The 15602-nt window shown below is 33.0% G+C and overlaps 1 protein-coding gene across 1 annotated transcript; it reads right to left on the minus strand.

The window, feature by feature from the left end:
- Positions 1-1519: 1519 nt before the first annotated feature.
- Positions 1520-2780, minus strand: LOC25486997 (ervatamin-B). Its single transcript, XM_013608830.2, has 2 exons — positions 2293-2780; positions 1520-2112 (listed from the first exon to the last, which is right to left on the minus strand). The coding sequence occupies exons 1-2, from the start codon at positions 2744-2746 to the stop codon at positions 1520-1522; spliced, it is 1047 nt and encodes a 348-aa protein (XP_013464284.2). The 5' UTR covers positions 2747-2780.
- Between the last annotated feature and the right edge of the window lie 12822 nt (positions 2781-15602).

Here is a 15602-nt window from a genome sequence, read left to right on the forward strand (position 1 = left end):
ACGTTTTCACACTCTCGCGGCGGTTGTTTACCGGGTAATTTTTGGAAGTACGCAATGAACAAGTGAAAAGTGGAGGATGAAGCTAGAGATGATTCTGACCATATTTCTTTATTAATGTTTAATTCCATTTAATTTTCATTGTAATTTGTTTTTTCATTTTTAAAATAAATGTTAATATTATTTTTTTTGAGCAAAAAATAAATGTTAATAATAAAAGACTATATGGAATTAATTTAATTACATAAAATGTGAAAATAACCCAATCAACTTGCCAGCTCAACAGATTTGCTGACATGTTTTAACGAGGGATCAAAAGTGGAAGAATCAAGGACAAAATCTAAACTTTTTTTTACAAGGACCAAAATCGAAATTCACTAATATTAAAGGGACCAAAAGTGGTATTAACCCTTAAATAAATTATGATCTTTGATTTATTTAGTCAATTTTGTGGTTATGCTTTCAATCACCCAACTAACCAAACAATTTTAAACACAATCCTCATTGAGACGATATTCTTTCCTATTATTATTGAAACAATTGTGTACATTTTTCCAAAGTCAATCCATTATTTATTCATTTTGAGCCATGTTCTTGAACTTTTGTAACATCAAGACACATTAAACAAGAGTTTGAGAAAAAAAATATATAGGTATCAGTTGAATAAATTAGAACTCATAAAATATTATATGGTTCAAGTAGATATGAAGGTATTCATCTCCAACCCTAATCTAGAGAAATTTAACTCCTCATAGTAACAAGCATTAAACAAGAGTTTGAGAAATTATAGGTTCAAAAATAATCACTAGAAATCTTTAATCATGTAAAAAATAATAACTGTTGTTATTTTAACAACTCACCATTCACATCCACAATATCTACCTTTGATTATATATTAACTAATAATTAAATTTACTCGCTTCTAACTCTTATATATTAACTAATAATTAAACTTGCTTCTCACTCTATAGTGAATGGTTCACTTTAGAGTAGTTAGATATATACCCCAAATGACTTGGTGACATGTTGTGTGTATTTATACTTCTATACTATATATAAAGATAGTAGACTGTTTTGGACCGTCTTTTTCTTCTTCTAGTTAACTCTTAAGCAAATTTGATCATAAAACTAATATTTTGTTGGTGTCATTCAAAAAGATAAGAATTTATATTATAGTTGTTATATTTTTCGAAAAGATAATATATTTGTTTTATTATTGGTATCGTTGAGAAAGATAAATATAATTTATTATAATATGAAAGTGCAAAATATATATTATCTATAACTATAATCTTAATCAAAATTTCTTAAAAAAACTACTGTTTATAATTTATATACATTAGCAACAAGAGCGGAAAGATGGTTACAAAGACCCGTCTAAACGTTAGTATATATAAAATAAAGTAAATGATATGTTAATCAAGAAAATTAAATATATCTAATTAATTAATTATTTATTTATTTCTTTTAATTTGAGACAATTTCATATGACATTTCTTTATTGAAAGGTCCCATAAAAAATCTATTCTAAGACCGGATAGTAAGATTCTACCATATTAATACCACAAACAGAATAACGAGAATTGCCTTGCCTTTTCACTCTCATGTATCCCTTCTCACCCCAACCTTCACCTCTCCAATTCTTAATCAACCAATATGCGTTTCTATTTTCCCCTCCATAACCAACTATCAGAACAGCATGGTTTAGTTTGAGCTTGGGAAGGGGTTTACATGGTCCAGTACCAAATATTCCTCCTTTGTAGTTAGCAAAGTTTATGTTAGTTTGAATTCCAACTGCGACCGGTTGATTTGCGACGGCTTCTTGTAGGTTTGCTTCACCGGATGGTACTATTTTATAACCTTTTATTTTCGCAGAACGTTTTATTTTGTCGTTAAGGCAGGTGCCTTGTTTATCTTTGTATGGATAATCTGCTTCTGTTGCTATTTCTTTCTTTGCAATATAATCAAATGCGGTATCTAAGTGACCTCCTTCACAACCAAAATTATTTTTGTCGCAGTCTACCAATTCTTGAGCTGACAATGACGTCAAATTCTGAGTTTTGATTTGTATAATTCCTTCTACAGCTGCTGCTGCCGCGAATGCCCAACAACTTGCTATGATTAAAAAAGTATAATCAACCACACAATATGTTAATTAATTAGTACACTAGTAGTACATGATTTGATCAAATTTAAAGAGAATATAATTATATATACTATGTGTGCTAATGTGTAATTAAAGAAAATTGTTATAATAACTTGACTTTGTAACCTCGAGAGACTATTAATTATTACCACAATCGCCTTGGTCTTTGACGTCAGTGACAGCTCCACTATCTCTCCAATCTACAAAATCTGGAATTCTTTTTCTTTTCTTTATTGATGGATTGGTAGTTGAAATTTCGCTCACATTCAGTATAGATGAGTAGTTTACTTTGCTTTGAAATTTGATACAAGAATATTTAGCAACGTACTCTTCATCAGTTAAATCTGAGTATTGATTCAGACCCAACTCATAAGTCGCATTTCCATCACGGTTGAAATTCTCTATGTATTCCAATTTCTCTGCAAAAATCTTGAACCGTTTATTCTTCTCAGCATCATCTGCATAAGTACGCCCGAATTCTTTCATCCATTGCTCGTGTCTCATTTCAGTAGCAAGAGATGATTCCAAGACAGTTATGGACATAGTTTGATATGCACATGTCCAAAATGTAAAAAAAATAGCTATTAATATAATATTCTTCATGTTCAAGTATCACTTCAAATGATATTGGTAGTCGTTGTGTGAAGGTAAACATGTGATATGTTTTATTTATATAGTACTTTTTTTAATCAAACAATCCATTAATTTATTGTTCATAGTCAACATTATTTATTTATATCAAACAAATATTCTAATTTTAAATTCCATAGTAATAAAATTATCCTCATCTAAAGGTTTTTTAAATCTTAAATATCATTTAAAATTAACAATAATCATATTTTACAATTTTTTAGTGTCATCACATTAAATAAAAAAGATGAATAACAATATTAAAATAATACTTTTCGGTCTCTATGATGTGACTAAATATTAAAATATAATAACATAATAAAAGGTAAACAGTAGTCAAACTTGTTATAGAATACTTTATATTTAATAGAAAAGTGTTTAAATAATTTTTATAATATACTATTTTTTTAAGGGAAGGGATGATATAATATTTTTTCTTACAATACACATAATTATAATTTAATTTTAATAAATAAATAATCATGACCATTATATGTTATTTGTGTGATAAATAAAATAGTATATAATTATTTAAATATTAAATTTTATTCTCTAAATCTTAAATGTATGTTTTTTAGCTAAGTTAAGAGTAATAACATGCACCAAAATGTTTACGCAACATTCTAACTATGTTGACACCCATATAAAACAAGAATCAATTCTATGCATACTAATATGTGGAGTGAATGACATTTAAGTAAATTAGAGGTGAAAGTTATTTTATGGAGAATTGCTGTTTACACATTTGATAAGGCTGTGCCACACGAGTATTTTACCTAAATGCCCTTCGGCAGTTAACTGCCGAAGTTTTAGTAAACCGGCGGTAGTTAACTACCGAGGAAAACTTCGGCAGTTAACTGCCGATGAATTTCAAACCTGAAATTAAATAAGGAAATACACCTAAATTTTCCTTAATTAAATTTAATTTCTTTAATCCTTTTAAGGAATTAAACATAATTATTTTTATGATTTCATTCATATGATTTTGTTGCCATAAATGAAAAAATATGATAGATGAATAATATCTGCAATCGGTAATTAATGGACCTAAAATGATGATTCAATAAAAAAAAATGCAACAAAAAAACATTATAAATAAAAAGAGCATTTAAGTCCTCAAAAAATATTTCAATAAGTGTAAAAATTAATCATTTGAATATTGTTTTGCAAATTACTTAAATAAATAAAAAATCATTGTGCACATTTATTTTAATGTAGAAAATATAACAACATATTATACCTTAAAAAAAATCGTTGTGCACAATTATTTTAACGATTTATTATTATTATTTTTATTTAAGTAATGTGCAAAACAATATTCAAATGCTTAATTTTTACACTGATTTAAAGGTTATTCTTAATAAGATATATACACAAAAGTATAATACTGCAATTGTTTGAAACGTACCAAAATAATGATTGAAACATTCAAAATCAATAAATATTATTAATGACAATTTATGGTTTTTGTAAAAAAAAAAAAAAAAAAAACCAGGTTTGAGGTTTCCTCGGCAGTTAACTGCAGAAGTTTTCAGTTTTCCTCGGTAGTTTACTGCCGAAGTTTTCCTCGGCAGTTAACTGCAGCCGGTTTCATAATTCGGCAGTTAACTGTCAAGGGGCATTTGGGTAAATTACTAGTGTTTCTCAGCCAAAGGTAATGTGTCAACATCAATTCTCTATTTTATGAGGTTAATAACAACTTTGTGGAGTTACTAGAGTAGAAGTAAATAGTAAAAAGGGAGAATTAAGTGAGTTAGAAATATGAGAGTTAATTGTTAGTAAGAATAAGTTTGAGCCTAATTGATGTTAAGTTAACTAAGTGCAATAGGATGAGTATATAAGGCTAGTGTTAGTCATAACCCTAGTTTTCAGATTCATTTGGTAAGTTCATTAGAAAGAGGCAAAGTGATAAGAAAGTTTCTTTTCTGATTGAAGATATTTTCTAATAACACATGAAAATGTCTAAAATACCCCCAACGGTAGTTAATTACCACACTGCGCAAACCAGCAGCAAAAAAACAGCGCAGTCTGCAATGTCATTTCCAGCCATTTTCGGCCTGTTTTTATCTGTAAATTCAAACGTCAATTCCTCGTTAAATCAAACCGATGCAACAACATCCAGTAACGGAATTCGCCAAATTTTTCACATTAATTATGCAACACATTCACTAATAGTACATTAATTTATAATAAATGCGAAACTCAAATATATATATAATTCATTAAAGGTTAGTTACATCTTGGTCACAAAAAAGGACGTTACATTATATATCCCAAAAAATACGTCGGGGTATATCGACAAAAAAAAAAAAAAAAAAGGACGAACACCGACAAAAAAATATAATATTTCATCTAATGAAATTAAATCATCTAAATGTTCCACAAGATCTTCGAATTCTTCATTTGCTTTAACCGGAGTGTCACAAAAAACTGCATTGTGTTGGTTTGAATCTTTTTTGGGTGATAACGGTTTCTCTCCTCTTTCAAGATTCATGAGTGTTTGGAAACGATCGCGTTGATCCAAAAATTCATCTTCCCATGATGCCGCCTCTTCGCTCTTGTGATTATTCCACTCCATGGATGATGGAGGTAGTGGGTCATCATCTTTCAACAAAAGAAGAACAAAATGATTTGGGATTAAACCAAGACACATGATGTGGATTTTCGGGTTAACCGGAGGCCTACCTCTAATTGGGAAAAAGTATCTAAGATTCCAATATCAAGGATAGTTATCTCCACCACCGGTCTATTGTAATAAGTTGCAAAGATGTGACTCATATCCGACAATGTCAACCATTTATTGAGAGGTGCAAAACCACTACCATTTTTGGGAGGATGCAGCCCATTTAAGGTGTAGTTATAACGGCCCTCGCCCGCATATATCCGCATTTATTCGTTCTTATTCTCTTTCATCTCTTGAATAAGTGATATCCACACCATAACATGACTTTCTTCCGTCAAACCCAAGGATTCGGCTATAGCCTTAAACCCACAATTCTCATTGCCTTTAACATCTACAATTTTCTCAATATACGGTCTCATGAATTATGGCATGTAATACATTGGATTCGATGGATCATAAATTCTTGGAACCAAGATAGGCTTTGGAACCAGAATCGGAGTTGGCGTTGGAATCAACGAACGTGGAGAAATGCCAAGGCGTTACTTTTCTTTTAAGTTGTGCAGATTTTTTTGGTGGTGAAGATTGACTTTCTGGAAATTGAGAATCAATAGTCTCCCATGAAGATGGGATCATACACATGTCGATTTTGGTGTAGTTTTGATTTTTTTTTTCTTTGCTCCTTTGGTTGGTACATTTCTTGGAGGTGGTGACAACATTGTGGTCTCTGAAAATGCTAACAACCGCAAACCATCTTTGATTTCTAGTTTCATTTGGTATGAAACTCTTTTGAGACGTTCTTGAATACCACTCCACTCCTCCACGACCGAAAACTATTCTTCATTACTTTCTTCTTCACCCATATATAACTTATGTCAATGCGGGTATATCTCATCCAATCGAATAGGCTTGTTGTGATGGATTTTTATAGCAATGAAACATGCACATGGTAGGTCATACAATGTCCTTTGAACACGACCGCAAGTTTTCGTGTCCAGGCATAAGGTTTTTCTAGCACCCTCTTCTTCCAAAAAAATATAGTTCATGGCTTATCTAGACATGTTACCCCCCAACCCAGAGTACAAACTAACATCTTTGTATCTATGTTTCAAGACCGTAACACTCCTACCAAATGATGATTGTATCTCTCCAAATTGGATTGCCAACATCTCATCTATTTTTTCCCAACAAATACCCAAATCACCCTTCGAGGTGGACAAATATTCCTTCACTCTACCATGATCTACTTCAACTCTGTTTGTGGTCCTACACCCAAGATGTAACACAAGGTCTATCCATGCCCTCACTATTTTGTCCTTCACAGTGTCCAAAATGGTAGTTTGAACATAGTGAGGAAACTTTGGATAATTCTTACAAGCATCTTACCATTCTATTAGATTACTTACATATAACTCTTGAGTATGAGACTCAACCAATTTTTCTCATGCATGAAATATGGTATCAATTATCTCACTATGCTTGACCTCGTCGACAAGCTTCTTTTTCCCATCCACTATGACAATCTTTTGTTTCACTTTACAATTGGCAATGATTTTTGCTCCTACATTTTTTTCCAACATGGAAATAACAAAGTATTGCACTACTATCAGGGAGAACATTTGCTACAGCATTCATCAAAGCCGTATATCTGTCAGTCACTACCACCTTAGACATATCACTATTTGGTTTAAGAAGTTTAAGCAACATTTGTAAAGCCCAAGTAAAGTTATCCTCCTTCTCCGACGTCATAAATAAAAAATCAATTGAATATGTCACATCGGTTGAGGTGACTCCAACTATTTCAAACAATGGCATCATGTACAAGTTGGTTTTGTACGTGGAACCCATTATCAAAACAGTCGGGAAATTGTTAAACAACTTTACCGATGTTGGATGAGTCCAAAATATGTCTTGAATAGTTTGACTTTCACATTTTTCTTTTATGAAATAAACATATTTATTCTCTTCCAACTTTGAAATTAGAAACTGCATCTCCGTCAAGTCACCCCTTTTTGCCTCTTTTGAATTTATGACGTTCATTGCAGACTTGCTTGATATTTGTCATGGACTCTTGTCCTTTCTTCTTCAAATTTGTCAAAATAATTTTTGGTTTCATTGAAATATTGCTCAAGTCATGTACAATCTTCTTGTCGTCCTCCATTAATCTTCCCGCAAGAAGGTGCCCTGCTAAATACAACATCATTTCATGGTTGTGAACACCATTAATAATAGCCAATTTCCAAGCACTGTCTTCCCTAAAGACATATCCACACACCTTGAACAAACACCCACATTTCCATGATCCCGTTGCTTCATGCTTCACTTTTTTCTTCGGTACTTTGTGCTCGCAACTTCTTTCACAAACCAACTCCAACATAAGATTTCTAATTGCACAAGATCTTTTAATGATAACCGTAAATTCAGCCCTATTTTCTTGTCAATGTACCCAACCGAGCAATTCGTATTTATCTTTTCATGTCTCTCGGTTCAAAAAGAAATGAGATGTGTCCACTTCGTTGTCACAAAGTTTTCACACACACCGGAATTGACGCTTGAAGCCTCCACTCTAACGGAAGCTTTGACCTTAATATGAGCTTCAACCTTAATGGAAGCTTTAAGCTTTGTCAGTTTGATCTCGACGAAAGAATCAACAACACTAGATTTTCGATCAACTAGATTTTCACATGCATTCTCAACCATATCTATAAATAAACAACATATAATTTCTAAAATAATTAATTAACATGTATCTAATATAATTTAAGAACATAAACAAACTAAAAAAATAAACGAAAAAAAAAAGAATTTTTTTTAGGGAGTAGCTATGTTTTAATTTATGATCAAATAAACATAAATATTACTCCCTCCGTCCTAAAATATAAGCAAAAAAATTTATATTCTTTGTCTCAAAATTTAAGCAAAAAAGACCAACTTTTATGCTATTATTATGTTTTTTCAAACAAATCATCTTTTCCAATGTAAAATTAAATGCAAATTGTATTCAATTTGTTCTCCTTTTTATTTTCTCCATAATTTTTAACCGAAAATTATTTTTACATCTTTCCATGAAACTTATTCCAAGGAGAACACAAAATTTTTTACATCTCAAATCACTAAGTGTTAGTTTTCTTAATAAGTATCAATTAGTGTTTTTTGCTTATAAATTAGGACGGAGGGAGTACCTTTGAATTTTAATCTCCGCTCGCTCCAATATTTTAAGGTTTTGTCGCGACAGCGACTCATGATTAAATTTTTCTGGAATTTAATTTTAAGTCTCTTCAACAAACGGAAATTTAATCGCGCTTAATTTTTAAAACAAACTCTATTTTGTGCGAATTTTTTTGTATGGACTCATAAAATTATTTATGATAGATTAACGCAGTAAAAATAATTTTCTAGTCGTAATGAAGTTATGATCAAACTACGTCATATAGAATACTCGGGTAAAGAGTTATTTTATCGGCAAAAATAATTTCAGATATTTTATCGGTAACAAGTATCACTTGTCAACCGCGATCAATTATTTTTAAAATTAAGTAATGTGTTATAGAAATGAACGTGGGAGAATAATCATATGATAAGTATTTTTAGAATAGTAAGTAAGTGTTTATGTTTAAGGGAAATTAGTAGAAGTTATACTAATTTTTTTTTTGACCAAAGTAGAAGTTATACTAATTAAAGAACCTATTGTAACTAGTTAAGTGATCAAGTCTAATGAAGATGGGATTTAAAGAAATATCTACTCTATGGTGAAAATATCTACTCTAAAGAAAAAGGCTTGAAGGAAATAAATAAATAGAGAGTAGTTAAGAGAACTTGGACAGGAAAAGTGTTAAAGAAAGATAGATATAGAGGGAGATATAGGAAAGTGTGGTGGATTTACTATTTCTCCAATTTCTTTCCTTTCTTTCCTTGTTTTAATTTATGATTATGTTCCATGATCTTTAAAGAAAAAGCAAAAATAAAAAGGATTTTAATTTCATGTTCAATTTTTGAAAGTGAAACCTCAACTGTGGCTTTGACGCTACATGAGTACTCTAGAACTATTGTTTCTTTTCTCTCTTCTTATCTAAGCCAATATTATCACAAGACCTCTTTTGTTTAAATTAACTAATGTCTCATTATTTGGTTGAAAATAATAATTATACCATGTTCTTGTCTTTTTCTTTTATTTATTTATGAAACTTGTTTCACGTTTTTTGTTTTGGAACAACTTGTTTACAAGTTCTTTATTCCCTTTGTACTTGTAGTAACTTGGTTCTAATTTTCACTCTTTTCATTTTGTTGTCTACTGTTTCAGGACCACGCACACGACAACACGTGTACATTATCAGCCCGTTCCTACGAATTCAGAGGCTCGTTTTTGTAAATGAAAAGAGGTCCGTAATAAAATAAAAATGTATTTTTTTTTTTAAAAGAACAATGTTCTATTTAAAAATTTTAAAAGATAAATACAAGGTGTCGTATATATGCAGTACACCCAAATGTGAAAATCACTACCATATATATGAGGAACCTCAAGCCTCCCTCCCAAAAAACACTCACCTAACACTTAGTAGTACTACTGGACTATAATTTTTTTTTTTGAGGCCCATACCTTGGGGTGGTCCAGTTCCATTGAGTGGTTTGCACACCCCAAGGTCGGACCCTGTACATTATTAAACCGTCTCAAGGCTTCACACTCAAAGGGGCACGCCAACTTGCCTGCGTCGTGCCACACCGAAGCACACCTCCCTGCCGGGATCATGCTACACATGTCCACTCCTGCTCCTAATCATATGCCACATAACCCGGAGACGGTTATACCTAGAGCGCGCCTATATAAGGGTGAACTTGCATAACACTTTTCACAAATCTCCTAAGACTTTTCTCTCGGTTCTAATACTGACTTGATCATCGGAGTGCTAATGTGCCTGCAGGCACCTTTCGTTCCACCGCAGAAGACGCTTCGCCGTCGCACCGGAAGCAGTTACCGATCATCGAAGCATTCTACACAACCGTTCTCACCAGACAAATCATTTGGCGCTAGGGGATTGTTCGCTAGACCGTCTCTGTTCAACGATCCTCCACCGTAACTGTTTTCTGTTACGTGCATCTCCGCCGTAACCGTTTCGGATTACACGTTTCTCCACCGCAACAGTCAACAGCTACTGCTCCTATTCTCAAAGTAATGGCTGGAACTCGCAGGAAAACCGTCACGAGTCGTTCCGCCACCTCTCAAGCACCGTGTTCAACAATCCAAATTCTCCAGAGTCGAACGGTTCTGATACTTGAACCGGTGAATCCTGAAGGAAGCGACGCCATCTTGGACACCGCAACCGGAGTTCGCGCTGCAACAACCGCCTTGGACGCAACGGCGTTGCCTCCACCTCTTTCCCAAACGGAGGACGCTCCTCTTCTGTCTCCCCAGGCTCCTCCACCTCTGGAAACAAACGTTTTATTTTTTAAGCAACAGTGGAAGAACGGCAACATATACCTATAGAATCAACCAAGCTCTTTCAGATCTAAACCCATTTAACAATTTTACAATATTACACCTTGAATTTGATCCTGATGTTACACTTTAATATCCTCCTTCAACCTTATACTAAAATAAAACAACTGGGCTGGCCGGTTGATGTAATTGGTAAGTCTGCATTTGACTAGTACAAGCAGCTTATGGGCTAAGTTGAAACAAATCATACACTGTATGTGAACTAACCTCCCTCACAAGGCAGTGCTATAAATAAATCCCAAGAAAAGAAGAAAAACACCAAGTATTCATAGTCATAGAATTCTAGTTCCTAGCTTCCCCGTAATTTATTCACGTATAAGAGAGAATTTTACTTCATACCTCACAGTTATACCTATATCCAAAAACACAAAACATTCAAAGTTTGCATATGGTTCAGCCAGGCGCAACAACGTTGGTGTCATTCTTCGTATTAACTCTCCTTCTATTAGTACCAGGTAATGATTATTTACAAACCTTTGAAGTTTAGTTTGTTGAGGAAACAAATATATGCATTGACTTGGTTCTTTAATCTGCAAAAACAGAAAAGTGATAAACACGAACTCAAATCACATGCCTTATCTTGTCCATATGATCCTATTATAACACACACATATACTAATATTTCGTTTCTATTTATTTGTTGTTCTTAAATATTTTACTGAAATGTTATACTTCTGCAAGAATGCTGTGAAAGATAAAAAAAAAAAATGATATATCATATATTATTAGCTCGACCGTAATTATGAAAAATGTTAGTCAATAGAGAAATAAAATGCTACTACTATTTTGTTTGGGAGTTAAGAAGGAAAGAAAGAGAATAACTAATGTGACTTCCGAGGAGCCTTAAACATTGGATTGGACCATTACATTATATTAAGAGCAACCACATAAGTGAGTTTGAACATCACATCTTCTTCAAAACTTTTAAGACGTTAGGTATACTAGTCACCTCAGTTATATATTGTTCAACTTTTACTTTTCATCCAATGTGAGACTTGTAACTATCACACTTGACCCAAGAATCCCTCAAATGTGAGGTCATCCATTCATATGGGTATGTTCCACCACAAGCGAAAACTTTTTTCATCCACGTAAACTCGCAGTGCCGTTGACACACCACATCAACGAGACTTGTCTCATGACAACCATTGTCAAGAAGACTTTCGATGCAAGGAGCGGATTTTTTTCATACACGTACACTTACACTGCTGTCGATACTCACCACTTCCCTGCGGCACACTACTTGACCATCATTGTCATGAAGAATTTTAACGCAAGGAAGCTGTCTCTTTGGTAATCATCGTGTCTAATACATGTTGGATAAGCTTTTATTTTGTGATAAAACTCAAGTGAATCATGAAAACTAGGTGAAAAGAAGAGAAGAGAGAAAACAGATAGAGATAAGAAAAGAGGGAAAAGTGGAAATTCAATGTAAAAAGTTTATCCTCCTGTACAACGATTCACACTTTATATGAACAATTGTATTCTAGTAATCTCTTATATACACAATGCAAAGCTTTGACTAACTAGGGTTACATGACTAACAAGTAAACCCTATGATCAAGTTAGTCTCTAACGAACTTCATCTTATACAACTAACTACTAACTAATTTGTAGTATATACATCATAACAACTATATATACACTAGACTAGTGAATCAACACATCTTTTGTGATGATCCAAACAATACCATATAGTTGGGACTTTTAGGAAGCTTTATACACTAAATCTGATCATCACATTGGATGGACTAAGAACAACTAAATAAGTGAGTTTAAACACAACGATTTTATCCAAAACCTTCAGAAATTGGGTATATAGATCCTCTCATTACATGTTGTTTAACACTTACTTTTTCTTTCAATCTGAGACTTCTAATTCACATTTGACACACTACAATAACTTGAGAAGAGGGAAGAAAAAGGAAAGGAGAAGAATGTTGTCCTTGTGTGACATGAAAGCTTCACCAGGATGGAGAAAAGTAGATTATGATTGATAGTATATTTTTGTTGTTTTGAGAAAATTATAAAATAGAGAAAAATATTTTGATAGTATATTTTTGTTGTTTTGAGAAAATTATAAAATAGAGAAAAATATTTTGAAAAGTTTAATAAAGTAAAGGGTTGTGTTAACCGGTGTCTCCGGGGGACTGGTTAAGGTATCTATAAAAGGAAAAATTAAATTAAAAATGACACTTTTTTGATTTTTGAGAAATTGATAACACAGTTTTCGATACAAAAACTACTATATTTGCTTCCTTAACCAGTGTCCCCGGAGCACTAGTTAATATTTTCCTAAAGTACAAAACCTTTTGTGGTATAGTTTTTGAGTTCTCCGTATAAGATAATTTTTATTTTATGGATGAAAATAAACCCTGATGCAAGATGATGAATATCATCCACACCTCGTCTCTCCTTCCTTTCTCTCAATACGCTTCTTTCCCATTTTATTAGTGATTTTTACATTGTGATATAAGAGTTATTTAATAAAGAGCAATGCTATATCTTTAGAAAAATAATATCAAGAATTCTTCAAGAATAAAGAGCAGCCAAACACAATGCATTATTTGCCATAATTTAAGGAGGTGTGACTGAAAAATAAGAAGTGAACAAATAAATCATGCAATTAAAACTTGTCAGTGTCATGAAAAATTCTTGATGCTATTTTTCTAAAGAAATAGCATTTTCCTTTAATAAAAGACGGTAAAAAAAATTAAAAAAATGTCAAACATGCAATAAGAAAATAGAATGTAATTACCATACACAGTCTTACGTCTTTGTTCTCTTTTTTCTTTAATAAATAAAAATGGAATATATTAACATCAATAATGTGATCTTTTTAACGCAAGACCTACCAAAAAAGACCACAAAATTTTACAATAAGTAAATCACAAAAAAGGCCAAAAAAAGGAACTTATTCAATGTCAAAACAAGTAAAAGGGCTCGAATGCAAACAATGATAGCCAAAGACAAAATTCAAATATTCTTTGCGTTCATCTATCAATAAGAATAATGTTTTACTTTCTCCCGTAGCCATGAAATAAAACTATCTGAATTATTGAAGATTCTATTATTTCGTTCTTTCCACATCACCCAAACACAGAGAAGTCAGATAGGTTGTAAAAATGAGTGTCGCGCTTTCAAATCACATGTCGCATAAACAAATTGAGGATCCGCTGCTGACAAACCAATCCACGACCAAACTAACGGCCAAAGATAGCCAAAAGATATGCTGGAGATAAATAAATGTTGAGTTGATTCAACAACTCCACACTCAGTCATGCAATACTGAGCATCTGAAAGGATAATGCCACGAGCTACCAAGTTAGATTTTGAAGGTAATCTGTCACGAAGAAGTCGTCACGCAAAAATAGAGACCTTGAAAGAAACATGTCTGTGCCAAATGAGATATGTTGTTGTGTCCAAATAAATCGAATCCTGAGAAGTTAACAACTGATAACCTCCCAAAACAAGGTCGGGCTGCCATTTTCACTGATATGATAAATGAGTCAGCAAAACAATGACATAAAGTAAAGTCATTCACTCTACTAACAACTCTTCCTCCCATACTCACAACCTCCTACACCACTTCCACGCCTCACCCCCTACACCCCAACCTTAGGAAATCATATCATACAACACATTTCCTACCTTCTTCCTGATACTCTCCTCAAACCAACTACCTCCTACACCGCCCACCCCATCACGGATTTTAGCAATCTCCCTCCGCCATGTTGACCCCAACCCCCCTCAACTTCCCTCTCTTCTCACCATAACTAACCACCAACAACCTACGTCATAAACCCTCTCTGTCCACCAACATCCTCCGTTGCCATTTTTCTTTTTCTTATTAATAAATTTGTAGAATGTTGCAAATGATAAGCGGTGGTTTTTGAGATGGCTAACTATTTCACCAAACTCCAAATGTAACGCCCACTTTCGTTTAATCGTTATTTAATCGAGTTTAGGCGATTATATTATAATTATATAATATATGCGTGATTTTGTTATGTTTTGGTGATTCACGATGAATTTAGTGATTTGATTGATGACGTGATAAGTTATGAGTTTTGGAGGATTTGATGATGATATGAGATTTATTTTATTGTTAAATAGAATAAAGATTTGAAAATAATATAAAATATTTAGTTGAGGGCTGTTTTGATATTTTAGATAGTTTTGGGGGAGAAAGTGAGATAAGATAAGTTATTAGAAAGAGGTATAAATAGGAGAAGACCTAATATTTTAGAAACTCATTGTACGTGAAAACTTTTGAAAAAGGGAGGAAAGCTTAGAAGGGAGAAGAGCATAGAGAGGGCTGCGATTTCTTCATAACCAGGTAAGGGTGAGACTAATAATTCAATAGCATTGATTGTTGTAATTCTGATGATTAGTTGACAAAGTTAGGATTGATTTAGAGAAGTTTTGGAATTAGGTCAAAACCTTAAAAATTGATGATCAAACGGTAAAACTTGTTAGATTAATGGAAGAACCGTCCTTTAACCTTAGAACATGTTTAGGATGGATTATTGAATCAAAATTAGGCTTTGAACCATGTTGTGTGATGGATTTTTGAGAAAAACCCTAGTCTGCCCGTGCTTCTGTTCATCGCTCGCCACGGCGAGTGATGATCCTCGCCTCGCGAGTGATGAACTTCATCGCTCGCCACGCAAGCCCCTTCCCTTCGCCTCGCGAGTTGTTTGGTGCAACTCGCC

This window comes from Medicago truncatula, chromosome 2, assembly GCF_003473485.1.
Source record: "Medicago truncatula cultivar Jemalong A17 chromosome 2, MtrunA17r5.0-ANR, whole genome shotgun sequence".
Lineage (NCBI taxonomy): Eukaryota > Viridiplantae > Streptophyta > Magnoliopsida > Fabales > Fabaceae > Medicago > Medicago truncatula.

Bases quoted from the DNA above. Each gene is read 5' to 3' on its own strand.
- LOC25486997 (XM_013608830.2), bottom strand. From the start codon at position 2,746: ATGAAGAATATTATATTAATAGCTATTTTTTTTACATTTTGGACATGT. The intron at 2,113-2,292 runs GTAATAATTAAT...TTTTAATCATAG, and splicing joins CAAAGACCAAGGCGATTGTG to CAAGTTGTTGGGCATTCGCG.